Source organism: Phyllostomus discolor, chromosome 2, assembly GCF_004126475.2.
Source record: "Phyllostomus discolor isolate MPI-MPIP mPhyDis1 chromosome 2, mPhyDis1.pri.v3, whole genome shotgun sequence".
In the NCBI taxonomy this organism is placed as follows: Eukaryota; Metazoa; Chordata; class Mammalia; order Chiroptera; family Phyllostomidae; genus Phyllostomus; species Phyllostomus discolor.
Genome location: NC_040904.2, coordinates 152,850,876 through 152,865,933, shown reverse-complemented (window position 1 = coordinate 152,865,933; position 15,058 = coordinate 152,850,876). Strand labels below are relative to the sequence as shown.

The 15,058-nt window shown below is 37.4% G+C and overlaps 1 protein-coding gene across 8 annotated transcripts in view; it reads right to left on the bottom strand.

The window, feature by feature from the left end:
• Positions 1-15,058, bottom strand: part of GRIP1 (glutamate receptor interacting protein 1) — a 664,666-nt gene that overhangs the window by 389,563 nt on the left and 260,045 nt on the right. For 2 of the 8 annotated variants that reach the window (XM_028532026.2, XM_036018706.1), the window contains exon 1: positions 1,729-2,632. The exons of 1 other annotated variant lie outside the window; for it this stretch is intronic. In XM_028532026.2, coding sequence (XP_028387827.1) covers positions 1,729-1,861 — 133 coding nt within the window. In that variant the 5' untranslated portion in view covers positions 1,862-2,632. Of the gene's footprint in view, positions 1-1,728; positions 2,633-15,058 lie in introns of those variants that run through there. 5 more of the 8 variants (XM_036018710.1, XM_036018711.1, XM_028532028.2 and 2 more) reach the window with 4 other exon arrangements.

Below are 15,058 nucleotides of genomic sequence, written 5' to 3'. Positions count from 1 at the left end.
TTATAAAGTATCTCTGTTGTTTGTAAATTCTTACCTAAACTAGTAGGATGCAGGCATTTGAAAGAGGTTTTTTTTCTATGTGTACAAATACATCACAATACAAACTCAAGAAGGTATACATTTGATTCATTATACAGCATCCGGCTGTATAATGCCAATGCCCTCTTTTTTGTAATAAAAGTCTTTTATTACAAAATCATAAGCATGTAATTCTGTAATATAACACAATCATACTCGAGCACACCATCTGACATTTTAGGTGAAATGTTCAAATTGCTGCCCATCTCATGGGAGACAGACATTCAGGTGCCCTACCAACCACCCTCAAGCAAGCCTTACTTCTGCCGGACCCTGCGTATATTGGTTGTAAGAAATTTGTACAATGCGTACAATGTAATTAAAGGTTCCTGTTTCTTTTTTTATCTCCCAGTTTTCAGAATTATGCATGCCAGCTGAAAGCATTTCTTGATGTGACACAAATCTTAAATTCTTGAACATATTATGGAAACTAAATTTAGGAAACATCGACTGTCACTACATTAGAACAGATTATTCATGGAAAAGCATTATAGAACAGAAACATCTCCAAAACTCAGAGATTACTCTGTAAAAGCCACATAGCCATATTATCAAAACAAATGTCAAAGAATTATAAATTTGCATTATTGTGTTGTTGCCACCACATGAATTCTCAACTCTCAGCTGTCATCAATCACAACAGAATTTCTGGCAAGTAGACCAGATTCTCATGGATTTTTATACCACAGAAATGGATTCTAAATTATTTATTAGTCAACACTCAGAGGTTGTAGATGGGATATATTACAACAGACATCAAAAGGCCAGGGAGAATTAGACTTGAAAAACAAGTTTATAAGAATCCTTCTTCAAGAAGATAAAAATAATTCTTAATTTTCTAAGTGTAGGCCATATATAACTATCACCTTTATCCACTTAGGGCACCTCATAAACTCAGTGATCTCTGCATGCAGCTTCTTCTTCTCTGCACCCTCGGGCATTTCTGGGTATTTTAAATTTATTGGGATAAGTCTAAACCTCACCAGGAACTTAAAGGACTGCTAAGTACAAGAAAAACTCTAGTTCTCTGCTATTTATAAGATAATTTACAAAAGTCTTAATACAGATATATTATTTATTCAAGTCCCACTGCTTCTAGTAGACAACAAATAAGAGTTCCCTTAATTTAATAACAAAATTATAAACATGGATCAAAGAAAAGCATGTGAATTTCCTTATACAAACACCTCAGATCCATCACAGAAAACTGATAGGAAGTCTGTATGGAGGGCATTAATCATCACTATCAACTTGAACAGGAACAATTATTTCTTCCAAATGATCTAGCCTTCCCTTTTCTAAGGAAAACACAGTTATTTTTAAAGAACTCCAACAGAACGTAACTTAACCATCTACTACATTGGCTTGAAAGATAATTTTTGAATGGTTCACTAAAAATGATAACATAATCAATTCACTGCACCTAAAATATTAATCATGTATAGACCTGGGCTAGTTACATTGTCTGGATGCTATCTGATGGTTATTCTCGCAACAAATCAAATAATACGTAGCACTTTGGTACTTACAGACTGTTCACCTAGAATACTATCTGGGAAACCTTTTGCACCGAAGATTAAAGCACCACACAAGGTGTATTGTTACCCCGGGCATGCGAGAAGGAACAGGCGGGTGGAAGGAAGTGCTTACTTCGAAAATGCTCTGAAGCGTAATAATAGACATCCTCATAGCCCTCGTGGTAATCCTCTTCTGGACGGTACTTTTTCCCCTTTCTTCTCCTAGATCTCCTTATTTGCTTGACGAAACCCAGGAAGCGGTCCATCTCTCCCTCACCGCGCAGCCGACTCAGCCAGCGGTGGAGTGGAGACAGCCCAGCTGCTCCGGGAGCTGGTGGAGCATGAATGCCTCGCACCGACCCTGCCGCGCTACCCTTCCATCTGCCTCTGTGCTACCATCCACGGTAGCACAAAACCTGACGGTTTTCGCCACGGGAGGGAAAAATAACAGCGATAGGGGTTTGCCTTGACAAGATTTCTTACTTTGCCTGGTCAACTGTCAGATGTGCAATTTAAAAAAGAAAAAAAAAAAAAGGAAAAGAGGGAGAAAGTAAAATGATAAAGACGATGAAAGAGAAAAAAATACAGTGAAGCTTTTGCCTTCAAAGAGCTTTAAAACAAAAGAGAACAAAGTTCAACACGAGATTCAGCTGAGGGGAGTCCCCGCACTAGAATTTCACTATCCGGTATCTCCATCATCAGGGGCGGGGGTGGAGGAGAAGAGAGGGGCGGGGAAACAGGCCAGTCAATGGACCGAACCAAAGCTAGACACAAACCAACTTTCTCTCACCTGCTAATCCCACCCCCTAATCTAACACCCTTTCTAGCAAAGCTCAGGACTTGGGAAACTTCTTGGAAAGCTCCCTTTTGCGATGCGCAGATTGCTTAACCCTTTGTGCACTCTTGCATATCCTCCTAATGAGCAGTAAAGTGGTTTCATCCATGTGCACTGCCTCTTGCTGACAAAAGTGTGCGGTATGTGTTAATTGGAGCAGCAGGGAGAAGGCTCAGCAGCTGCTTTCAAATGACACATGTACCCACTGGGCATTAACGTAGTCCAGTTGCTATTTGATCTAAATATTAAAATGCACTTCACAGAGAGGCTTCTCATAAGCACTGTAACAGCATACCACAATCAGCAATTTTTTTTAAAAAACTGCATGGTTTGGGAGGAAAATACAAATAATCCAACTCTGCTTGCAAATTTAAATGAGTTGTTACATTTTTTTAAAATATGAAAACAAATAGGCTAAGGAGCAAATAAAACTTAGTATTTGCTGAAGATGGAGAGAGATTTTCGAAAAATGCTCACACCCTGTTCAGCCTTTGTCTCCAAAATCACTTATTTTTTAAGCACTGCAATCAGGAACACTTCAGACCTGATGCGGTACTCAGAAGTCGAGACAGGTCAGTGTTCATCATGGATAATATTTTTCTCTCTAGCTTCTTTCTTCAGGTCTTTAAATGAATGGAAAACTTTAAAATCAGGAAAAATTCAGTTTGTTTACAACACAATTAATTAAACATATTACCTACTAAACAAATAATATACTGCAACTTCATGTTCCCAGAAATGTAATTTTTAAAAAAGTTTCTTACTGTGTCAGAGTTGTTCAATGTCTATGTAATATCAAGTTGGTAGGACCGTTCCACAAGGGAGTGAGTGCACTCAGCACTATCTGTTGTTGGATGCACAGGCAATTTGCCTCGCTTCAAGATGTAAACAGCTGAGATGTGTCAAGTTAGATTCAATGTATTCCCACTATCCTCACGAAGCCCCCCACCCTCTTCTTTTTATGCCTACAAGGAAGGTTGTGGAGAGAAACACAAACTTAATTATGGGGACAAATGGATACTATAAAATGTTTTACAAACATCTTTAAACAAAAATTCACTTGTCCTTAGGTACCAAATCTTTTCTTTATTATTCTGAATCCTTCAACTGAATAAATCAGAACAGTTAAAAACAGTGAAATTTGAAGATCTGAATCTAGACCTTGAATAGATCAATAAATGAATGATAATAATACATAACCTTTAAATCTAATTCTCTTAACAACCTTTATAATGAGATGATGCCTCTACAGATGAGGAAAAAAGGTTCAATGAAGTTTTAGTGGTTTGTCCAAGATCACAAAACTAACATTGCCGAAAACTACCTACTACCGGTATTTTTCCATACAAATTACAGATTGTCTTGTCTAAGAATTATTTGCATTTGGTGATTCATTGTTTTCCATGAGTTTGTTATGGAAATGGAGTTTGCAGATAATTGCTGGCTTTCATTTTTAATTGGGCTAACTAAACACATGTCCTGATTTAAGTAATTAATGTGTCAAGTACACATACTCCCAGAGATTACGCAAGCAACAAAATTTACCCAACTACCTCTAAATTATTATAACTCCTAAATTGGTGGAGTCCATGTAACCCATTTTGTAGTTTTAAGCTCTCAGTTTAATCTAAAAGGACTGACATTGTGGAAGATGACGCTTCACAAGAGAGAAGATCCTTTTTTGTATGGACCAACTTAAAACATTCCACCTCAGTTTGCTGACTTTTAATTGCAGTATTCCAAGAGCCTGAGAGTTTCTCAAATAGAGTTAAGCAACCATTTTCAAAAATATTTTAAAAAATGCAAAATAAAAATCATCTACATACCAAATTGTTTTCAGAAATCATGCTTTAAAGCACCTTTCTATTATTTTCCTAGTTTTGAAGACTTTTATTTGGGAAGTCAGAATTTTAATATCTGATTACAAGGAGAAAAAAATATACAAGAGGAAGTTAGATGATGTTAGGGAAGGGTTTAGAGTTCAGCCATGTTCCTGGAGGGTAGAGGAAGTAACAGCCCTCCTAAAACAATCAGCAGATACTGGGGAAGCAGGAATAGGGAATCTGCCCTCTAGAGGAGGTTTACCTGAGTCACAAAGGATAAAAGAATGTGTCGGTGTACCATGTGAGGGCGGGGTGGGAGGGAGCATGCATTACTGTGTCACAATCCAAAAGACAGGAGGCAAGACACTTGCCACTCTGCCTAAAGGGTGGTGCGGGTGGACTGGCTCTTTTAATCCAACTTCCTGGGTCTGCACCTCTGAATCTGCACCTCTGCACCTTTTCCCCATCTTCTATCTTAAATCCTCCATGATCAACGGTGGAGGACCAATCTACACTAAAATCTAAAACAACTTGAGGTTATGCAACAGTTAGCTAACACCCCCACGATAACTGGCAAATGAGTAGAATGAAGTGCAGGTCCCATTCAGTAGGTCTACTACAATTTCTGAGAGAATCACCCTTTCTTTCCGTAGCACAAACACTGGTAAGTGGTGTTATTCATCAGTTATTGCACTCTACAGTCTAAACAAATGGGGTAGTTTAAAAGCTGCAAATGGCAGTTCACAGAACAAGTATCTCCCATAAATGTGCTTTGTTAGGCTCACTTAAGTGTTGCTTTGTTTGTTTGTTTTAAACTGGGCCAACATCTAACAGTCAGGAATTTCACAAATAAATCAGATATTTGATTTTTTCCTTGAAAAATCAAAAGATCTGGCAACTCTGGGCCTAATTCCAATGTGGCAACTATTAATTAAAGCTGGGTGCTGGCTGCCACCCATGAATAAACATGTGCTTTCCACTGGGCCACAGCCCCTTCCACTGGGCCTGATTCTATCATTCAGCTACCACGTGGCCCCTGCAGGCATTTCTGCCTCTGCATCCTGGGCCCGGGTACTGTCCTGACCAGCCAGTTCCAAAACACTAATTTCTTCAAGAGAAATCTCAGCTCCCCTATGTTTTCATGTAAAGAAAGGAGATTATTATGACAAAATGGTTTTAGTTGAGCTAAATGTTCACCAAACTATAAAATTAAATTTCTTAGAAAAAAAATTGTTCACATGAAAAAATTAAAAAATGTGCTTCAATAAAACTAGCAAATATATATTAGCAAATACATTTTTTAGAAAGCTAATTCTTTTCTTTCTGGGAAGTAGGCAATTACCTCAACAGCATTTACATGATTTCTGTACTCTTCTGAATTAAATTCTCCACCCCCCTTGGAGGGAAAGAGGAGTAGACCAGCTATTGAGATTAAATCTTCAACTGCCAACCTTCCCTAGATCACTCAGGAAATTGCACTCTTTTATGTATATTTAGATCGAGTAACAATTATGGTATTTTTTGAATAGCAGTATGAAACATACAGTTTATTACAAAAGAATCCTGAGACATTAATACAATTAGACCCTTTTTAGATACCATTGTGTTTGCACGTGATGCCAGGAACAGTGGCAGACTCCCCGTGACCTCAGGGGACACAGTCTGACACACTGAGGATGGCAGAGCAGAAGGGAAAACACTCTGGTCCCCGGCAACGACGGTGTTCGTCCCCCATTAGACCCAACACCACTTCACTGCAGCGAGTGATTTGTGCTACCCCACTTTACCAGACTACATAAAATCCGTACATCATGTGACCATGCATACATAATTTAAATATAAAATACCTTATAAATAATATATTTAAGTATATGTTTAATAATATATATTTAAGTTAGTAAATCTTAGGACACTACCACGCTAGTAGATGTAGTTGGATCCCTGCACCTACTTCTGAGAAGTAATTTCAACTTTAAGACATAACCAGAAGTCATTCTGTACAACATAGAGAAAATAAAATGGTATTGTTATAGGTAGACAACACAATAAAAATTAGTGTAATTACTTGTATTAAAACTGTGAAGAATATCTCATGTCAAAAGAATGAAAAGAGAAGTCACTAACTAGGAGAAAATGTTTTCAAGAGAAACATCTGATAAATGACTGTTGTATAAAATATACAAAGAACAAAATATAGAAACTCAAAAGAAACTCTTAAAACTTACTAATAGGTAAAACTACCTGATTAAAAATGGATCAAAGGCTTTAATAGACACCTCACCAAAGAAAATAGACAGATGGCAAATAAAAGATACTCCACATCACATGTCATTAGGGAAATGCAAATTAAAGCAATAATGCGATACCAGCACACACCTCCTAGAATTGCCAAGTCCACAATGCTGACAACACCAAGTGCTGATGAAGGTGCGGACAAACAGGGACTCTCCTTCACTGCTAGTGAGAACGCAAAATGGTACTGTAACTTTGGGTGATAGTTGGTTTCTTACAAAACTAAACATATTATTACCATACAATTCATCAATTACACTCCTTGGTATTTATCCAAAGGATCTGAGAACTTATGTCCTCACAAAAATCTGCATTTGGATGTTTATGGCATCTTTACTCCTAACTGCCAAAACTTGGGAGCAACCAAGATACCCTGCAGTAGGTGACTGGATAAACTGTGATGTTTTAGATAATGAGATATTATTCAATGCTAAAGGGCAATGAGCTATCCAGCCCTGAAAAGACATGGAGTAAACTTAAATGCATATTACTGAGTGAAAGAAGGTAAAATGAAAAGGTCACATACAATATGATTCCAACTATGTGACATTCTGGAAAAGGCAAAACTACGGAAGCAGTAAACAGACGAGTGGTTGCCAGGAGTTGGGGAGAGGGAAGCATGATTAGGCAGAGCACATACGGTTTTTAATGCAGTGAAAACACTCTTCACAATACTTTAATAGTGGACACATGTCATGATGCACTTGTCCAAACTCATGTGATGCACAACAGCAAGAATGAACTCTAAACTACAGACTCAGGGTTGAAATGACGTGTCCATGTGGGCTCGTGGTTTGTAGCAAATGTACCACTCTCATGGAGATGTGGGTAATGAGGGAGCCCATGCATCTGTGAGGAGGGACTACATGAGACACTTCTGCCACTTTCCATTTTGCTATGAACATAATGCTCTAAAAAATAAAATCCATTTAAGAAAAAAATACCTTACACCTCTGTACTTAACAGTATTAGCTTCTAGGCTCAAATAATTATAGGTAAGTTTTCACTTACTTCCTCATTTCAGTACTTCTAGCACCCCAGACACCCATCAGCAGAATGCTGATGTCCCTCCTCCCTTTCACTCCCACCTTGCCCAGCATTGGGACAACCAAAATGCTCACACAAATTTGCAACAGGGAGGATATTGGGTTGCTCTGGCTGACAATCACAAAACTAATTTAACCAATCAAATGCTGTCTTACCCCTGGGATTCTTCCTATACGTTGTAATAATTCCCCACCCCTTTGTGCTGTTCCTGCTTAAGATACTTTGAATTGTGAAGACTAATTTTATTATTCAGCTATTTCAACAGTTGCTATAGAAAGACAGGTAATGGTCTAAGAAATCTAAATAGTGTAATTCTAATATTTTATGTTGTTGCTCTTCATGAATTTGTACAAAATTTAAGAGAAATTAAGTTTCAAAACAATTGCTTCAAATTAAAAATAAGCCCTGGATGGTGTGGTTCAGAGGGTTGAGTGCTGGCCTTCGAACCAAAAAGTCGTCAGTTCAATTCCCAGTCCAGGGCACATGCCTGGGTTGGGGGCCTGATTTTCCAGTAGGGGGCATGTGTGAGGCAACCACATGTTGATATTTCTCTCCTCTTTCTCCCTCCTTTCCCCTCTCTAAAAATAAATAAATAAAATCTTTTTTTAAAAGTGTTTCACACCAAGACCAAGACATTCAAATGATTATTCTTCCAGTAACTACACTTAGATTACTGGACAGAAAACACTGTTGGTATACTAAAATGAGGTCATTCTCAAAAAGTAGTCACCAGAGCCCTGTAATCAACAAACAGTCCAATTCTTACATTTATTTAAGTAGTAGAAGCACTACTGTAAAAAATACAGTAAAATAATTTTACTCATGGTAATAATCCAAACAGGGCTCATCACAGCCTGAAATAAAACTTTTTAAAAAAGATTTTATTTATGTATTTTTTATTTTTATTTTTGTTGTTCAAGTACAGTTTTCTGTCTTTTACTCCCAGCCCAGCCCATCCTCCCAGCCCATCCCCCCAGCCCTCCCCACCTTCCTCCCATTTCCATCCCACCCCTAGTTTTTGTCCATGTGTCCTTTATGCTTGTTCCTATAAACCTTTCTCGTTTTCTCCTGAGATTCTCTCCCCTCTCTCCTCTGGTCACTGTCAGCCTGTTCTCTATTATAAGAATGCTTTCAATGTAAAAAAGTAATTTAATAAGGCACACATATCTGTGGGTAAGTAAACACATCTACAAAAAGATAGGTAGTCACTGTTCCTGGCAGATAGTAGATGCTCAATAAATCTTTTTGTTGCATTCACATGAGAACAATGTCAATGTACCTTAGTTAACAAAAGAGAAAAAAGTATAACGACATAAAGATATTTTAAGAATTTTGGATTCACAAAATACTGAGTCAGGAAAGATTTCAGAGATCCTTCTCAGCCTCTCTAGTCCCCTCTTCCCACCAATATTCAAGCCCTGGATTCTCACCAGACCCACACTAGAAATTGTTCAAGGCCCAGTCCTAGAGCTGTCTGTCTCCTTTTGAGGCACCCCCGACTCTACTCTGGGGCGGCAGAGTGGGCTTTTCCTTTGCACTCCAATAGTACCTGGCTTCTGCCTCTTTTAAAGTAATAACTCCTCCCCCCGCCACCCTCCCAGTGCTCCTTGACTCAAAAATCTAGTTAGTTAGTGTATAGCAGCAGTTAGTACTAATTTGAGATATGGACATTGGTATGCACATTTTCATTTAATATGCTATCTTTCTTTTATTTCAGGGAAAATTACAAGTATGCATTTAATTTATTTAAGACTTTAACTCTGCTATTTTTTCTTATAAGGCTATTTTCAATAAATTAACCAACAATAATATAATGACAACAACAATATCAAATTTAAATATTTCTTGCTATCTAAGCAAGTATCTGAGCCAGTATCTAAGAGTTTCATGTAGTTATTTAATCCTCCCAACAATCTTATAATGTTGCTATAATAATTTATCCTCACTTGTAGACAAAGAAAAGAGATACAGGAAAGTTAAACAACTTGCTTGTAGCCACACCACTAAGGTAGCACATTTACTAGTCTTAAATAAAATTCACAGATTATGTAACCCTCACATACATAATTTTTAATTTAAAAAATGTTTCAATCATAGTTGACACACAATAATTATATTAGTTTCAGGTGTACAACTCAGTGATTAGACATCTACATAACTTACGAGGTGCTCACCCCACTAAGTCTAGGGCCCATTTGATACCATACATAGTTATGACAATATATTCACATCTATTATTTAAAATATACCCTATAATAATAAATCAGGAAGTTTAGCATTTATGCCCTTAAATATCATATGTTACCTTTCAAGAGTTATTCTACTTTGACAGAATTTTTAAATGATTAAAACAAATTGCTGTGGTATTTAGATGTCACTGAATACTCAAATGAGTGATCTAATGGTTTTATTTAAAGTTGACAATGTGATAGAAATGATTTCTTCTGCAAATATGTAAGTGATGAAATAAGCCAGTTGGCAAAAGATAAATACCAGATGATCTTACCTATAAGAGGGATCTAATCTATAAAATAATGAACAAAATAGAACCATGGGCAGGGAAACATGGAATAGACTGACAGCGACCAGAGGGGAGGTGGAAGGGGTGTAATGGTAGAAATAGGGGAAAGGACTAGTCAAAGAACATGTGTGAATGACCCATGGTCATGGACAACAAGGTGAGGATTGACTGTGGGAGTGGGGATGGGATGGGCAGAGGAGGGCATGGGGGGTGGCATCTGGGACAACTATAATAGATAACAATAAAAATGATTTTAAAAAAGATAGGATGAAAAACTTTAGTTTTTATTTTCCGATTACAATTTATATTCAATATTATTTTAATTAGTTTCAGGCGTACAGCATAGTGGTTAGATAATCATGTACTTTACAAAGTGGTCCCCTATATTTCAAGTGCCCACCTGACACCAAACATATCTATTAAAATATCATTGAGTATATTTCCTACACTGCACATTATATTATCAGGACTATTTTGTAACTGCCAATTTGTACCTTTTAATCCCTTCACCTTTTTAACCCAGTCCCCCAACCCTCCTCCCCTGCATCTATGAGTCTATTTCTATTTTGTTTGTTCACTTATTTTGTTCTTTAGATTCCATATTTAAGTGAAATCATGTAGTATTTGTCCTTATCTGTCTGACTTATTTCATTTAGCATAATACCTTCTAGGTCCACCCATGTCATTGCAATGATTAAAACTTCATTCTTTTTATGGCCAAGCAATATTCCACTGTATACACGACCACACAGTTTAGTCCACTCATCTTATTGGTGGGCACTGGGGCTGTTTCCATAGCTTGGCTATTGTAAATAATACTGCAATGATCATAGGGATGCATATATTCTTTCCAATTAGTATTTTGGGTTTCTTCAGACATATTACACAGAAGTGGAATTGCTGGGTCATAAGGCAGTTCAACGTCCCCTTTTATGATGAAAAATTTTAGATGTGAAGTTAAAAATCTATGAAGAGAACGTATTTGTTTTTCAAATTCCCTTAGTGCAAAGAAGTTTGAGATCACTGCCTAAGTATAGTGGTGGTTCCTTTTCACCTTTGTATCCTTAGCTGGGAGAGCACGTTACTATAAGCACAATGTCCGATGAGCGGAAAGATGGAATGAAGAGTGAATAATGGATGAATAAATAATTGATAGAGCGATGACTGAAGAGACGAGACTTGCCTAAGATTGCTCCCTGAGAGTGGGGGAGCTTTTATACAGTGGAAGGTCACTGTGCCCTGTCACGCTGGGCTGGCAGGCCATGGAGAAGACAGGGTGAGGCCGCCCCCGATTCCCCCATTATAAAATAGCCCCCACACTTTCCATCATATCATCCTGTCACTTCCCACTGTCAGCAATTATGTTGAGTATGTGCTTTCTTGTATGTTATGTGTTTCTTCTCTTCTAAGACATGAACTCCATGAGAGAGGAGGAACATTCACCCTCATGGGCACTGCCATATCTTTAAGCTGTGAACTGCCTGTAGTGCCTGGCAATACAGACAAACAATAAGCATTTTGAATGAATGAGTGAATGAATGAACAAGTTAATGAATCAGATTTGATGTGAGATAAGGCCATACTGCTCATGCTTCATGGAAACATGCTATTTAAATTATACCAGGACCTTTAAAGTTTCCTTCCTGAAAAGTGTATTAAACACCAAAATCACCCAGCAAGGATATGAAATAGAGCCAACCCTAAAGGTTGCTCAAAGCTGGCATGGATTAAGTACCTAGCATGTCACAGGTGTAAACACATTTGATATAGTCAATAAATGAATCTTGAGCCCTGGCTGGTGTGGCTCGGTGGCTGAGTGCTGGCCTGAGAAGCAAAGGGTCGTCGGTTCGATTCTCAGTCAGGGCACATGCCTGGGCTGCGGGCTAGGTCCCCAGTGGGTGGTGCACGAGAGGCAACCACACACTGATGTTTCTCTCTCTCTCTCTTTTTCTCTCCTTCCCCTCTTTAAAAAATAAAATAAATCAAATGTTTTAAAAAATGAATCTTGAAAACTGCAGACATTCTAAAAGGCCTTTTGAGCTCAAACTCATACATAACTAATATACTCTAAACTTGTAACTAATATAATGCCAAGTAGAAAGATGGCTGAGAATTCTCCCCTCTTTCCTGTTACACACTCACCGCATATTAAATATGGATTGTGCAGTATGTATGTAGGTAGGGTCTACATGAGTGAATAAATGCACAAACAAATGAACCAGCCAAAGGTTCAATAATAAAAGTTAAAAAGAGAGGCATGAACACAAGTTAATCCAAACTGGATAAACAGCTTCAAAAAAATCAACAGCAGACCAGGCAAGTGTGCCTGTGCACGACAGCTACAACTGGGATCTAAGAAAAAGCTCCAAGTGAAAAGGGTCAAGGAGGGAAGATGATTCATATGGCAAAGCACTTAGAGAAAGAAAAAGGAGAGAAATTTAAATTAGATTAGTCATCACAACTCGAAAGTGAGTCTGTAGGAAACTATTTTAAATACCAAGAAAATGTTCCTGTAGCCAAATGAATCAATTAAAAAAAATCTAAGCTGTTGGAAATGCAATGCTTTGGTAAAGTAAATTCACCAACCAAGGAAACATAAATAAACAAATAAATGTGTGCCATTTAAAAATAGATCTTTCTTGTTCTCTAGTAGCCTAGAAGGACAAGTGAGGGAGAGAGAGAGTAATAAAGATAGAGGGAGGAAGGAAGTGTGAATGAATTCTCAGGCAATAGAAACCATTAGGTAATATATTGTTCAGAACCATCAATGTGAAGCTTAAATAGATCCTGTGAATCCTCACAATTACCTAAAAGAACTTCATAATCAGCACTATTTTTTCCCATCACTTGAAAGCATCTAGCTGCCTAAAAATAATGACATCTTGCAGCTATCAGAGGCTTTTTAGACTAAATCTTTCTATGTATGCTATATTCCATATTCAGAAAAAATGTCAATTCAGTACTTTGTACATTTTCAAATCCCTATAGTATTCAGATGGCACACTTAGCATTTCAAATTTGGGGATTATTTTTAAGTTTTAATTATCAATTTTCCTATGCTCATTCCACACTTTGTTATTGGTTGACTATCTTGATTAATTGTATATAGTGGAAAAAATCAAAGAAAATCTTCAAAGACTGAAAGCATAATCTCAGTTATTCAAGCCCTTTGAAGTCTAATACATTTGGAATCTCAGAATGACTGCCTGACATTTCATTTTGCAAGAAGTCTAAACAACCACAATAAATTTACAAATGCAGACATGCCATAGTTAAATTTCATTTCACGCTTAGTAAGCAAACATTATCAAACTATAAGCACTGTCCTCCACTGTCTTTCTAACTCAAAATCTTGTAACCAATGGATGGTCGACCTTGAAATATTTCACAGATGGATGAATTGGCTTAGTTTATTCATTATTTCGCAGATTAGCAAACTTAGGCTGTATGTACTACATAGAGCAGGTGGCTTTATGCTTTATTTAATAAACAACACAAATAATTAGTGATTAGACAGAAGCAAATTAGAGACCCAATTAGGAATTGTTCAGGGGAAAATTCTTCTAAGAGTAATGAGTATTTCTTTCTGCATTCAAATTTCTTTAGAAACGTGCTTCCACTTGCATTTCTTAATGGCAAATTTCTTTAAACAGTTTGCATCAATCTCAGTGAAAGCAGGAAAACCCTTTCATTGAAGAGATCATCGGATTATACAGGGCTTCATGAAACTACATGAGGATTCAGTGCAGCAGAGTGCCAGGTAACCACTGGATTTATCAGGATCTACCTGCCTGTGTTAATATGTAAAGACGCAGCTTTCTTTACTTAAACATGTTTGGTTTTGTAATACTGCCAATTCATTATGTTGTTCTGCATGCATCAGCTACTTAGTAAATGTAATGAAGATACAATCTTAAAATACACAGGAAAAAAACTCATAGCATACTTTATATTCTTGATGCTAAAATCCCACTTAGCATGTGAGAGCCTTCTGTTCAACTTTTATTACTCAGTTTAAAAACTGTTACATGGCATCAACTTTCAAATACAAATGATTAAAAAGACAAATTATTGATGCCAATTTTATATCAGGGAAATTTTTTGACTAATCAAACATTAAAATTGACAGGAACTAAAGACATGTCTTTAAGTTGCCAGACACACTACTGACCAATAGGGAAGTTTAATCGTACAGAACCCAAGATGTGAATTTTAGTCATGATTTGCTTCTACTGCTGGAGGGCAATGCAAGTCAGTTATGTGTCCATGTTGACTTTTTCTGTTATATCATTGGGGCATCATTGAGTAAGTTTCCTTCCATAAGCTATACCCTACCGACTTCAAACTCTCAAAAAGTGATGTCATTCCCTCCGCCGTCTGGGAGCCTGTGGAGGCTGTGAACAAGACTTCTGAAACAATGAATATGTCTGGAAGGCGGTGGTCCAAGGCCACTTTTGCTGGCTGTAAGCGGGATCTCCGAACCAGAGGGAACACATGGCTCTTCTTAAAATTGAAGGTGTTTATGATCAAGATAAAACTGAACTGTATCTGGGCAAGAGATGCGCTTATGTGTACAAAACAGAGAACAACACAGTGACTCCTGGTGGCAAACCAAACAAAACCAGAGTCATCTGGGGAGAGGTGACGTGTGCTCATGGAAACAGTGGCATGGTCCGTGCTCAGTTCCAGAGCAACCTCCCTGCTAAGGCCATTGGACACAGAATCCATGTAATGCTGTACCTCTCAAGGGTTTAAACTTATTGAAAAGTAAATAAGTAGAATGGATTTGTTCTCTCGTGAAAAATAAAAAGAAGTGATGTCATTATTTTAGTGATGTAGTTAAAACTGAACTCCTATTCAAAACCCACCTGTGGACATATCTGAGGACTCTTTTCATAATACGTTATTACAGAAATAAAATTCAATTATTTTTATGCAGTAATGA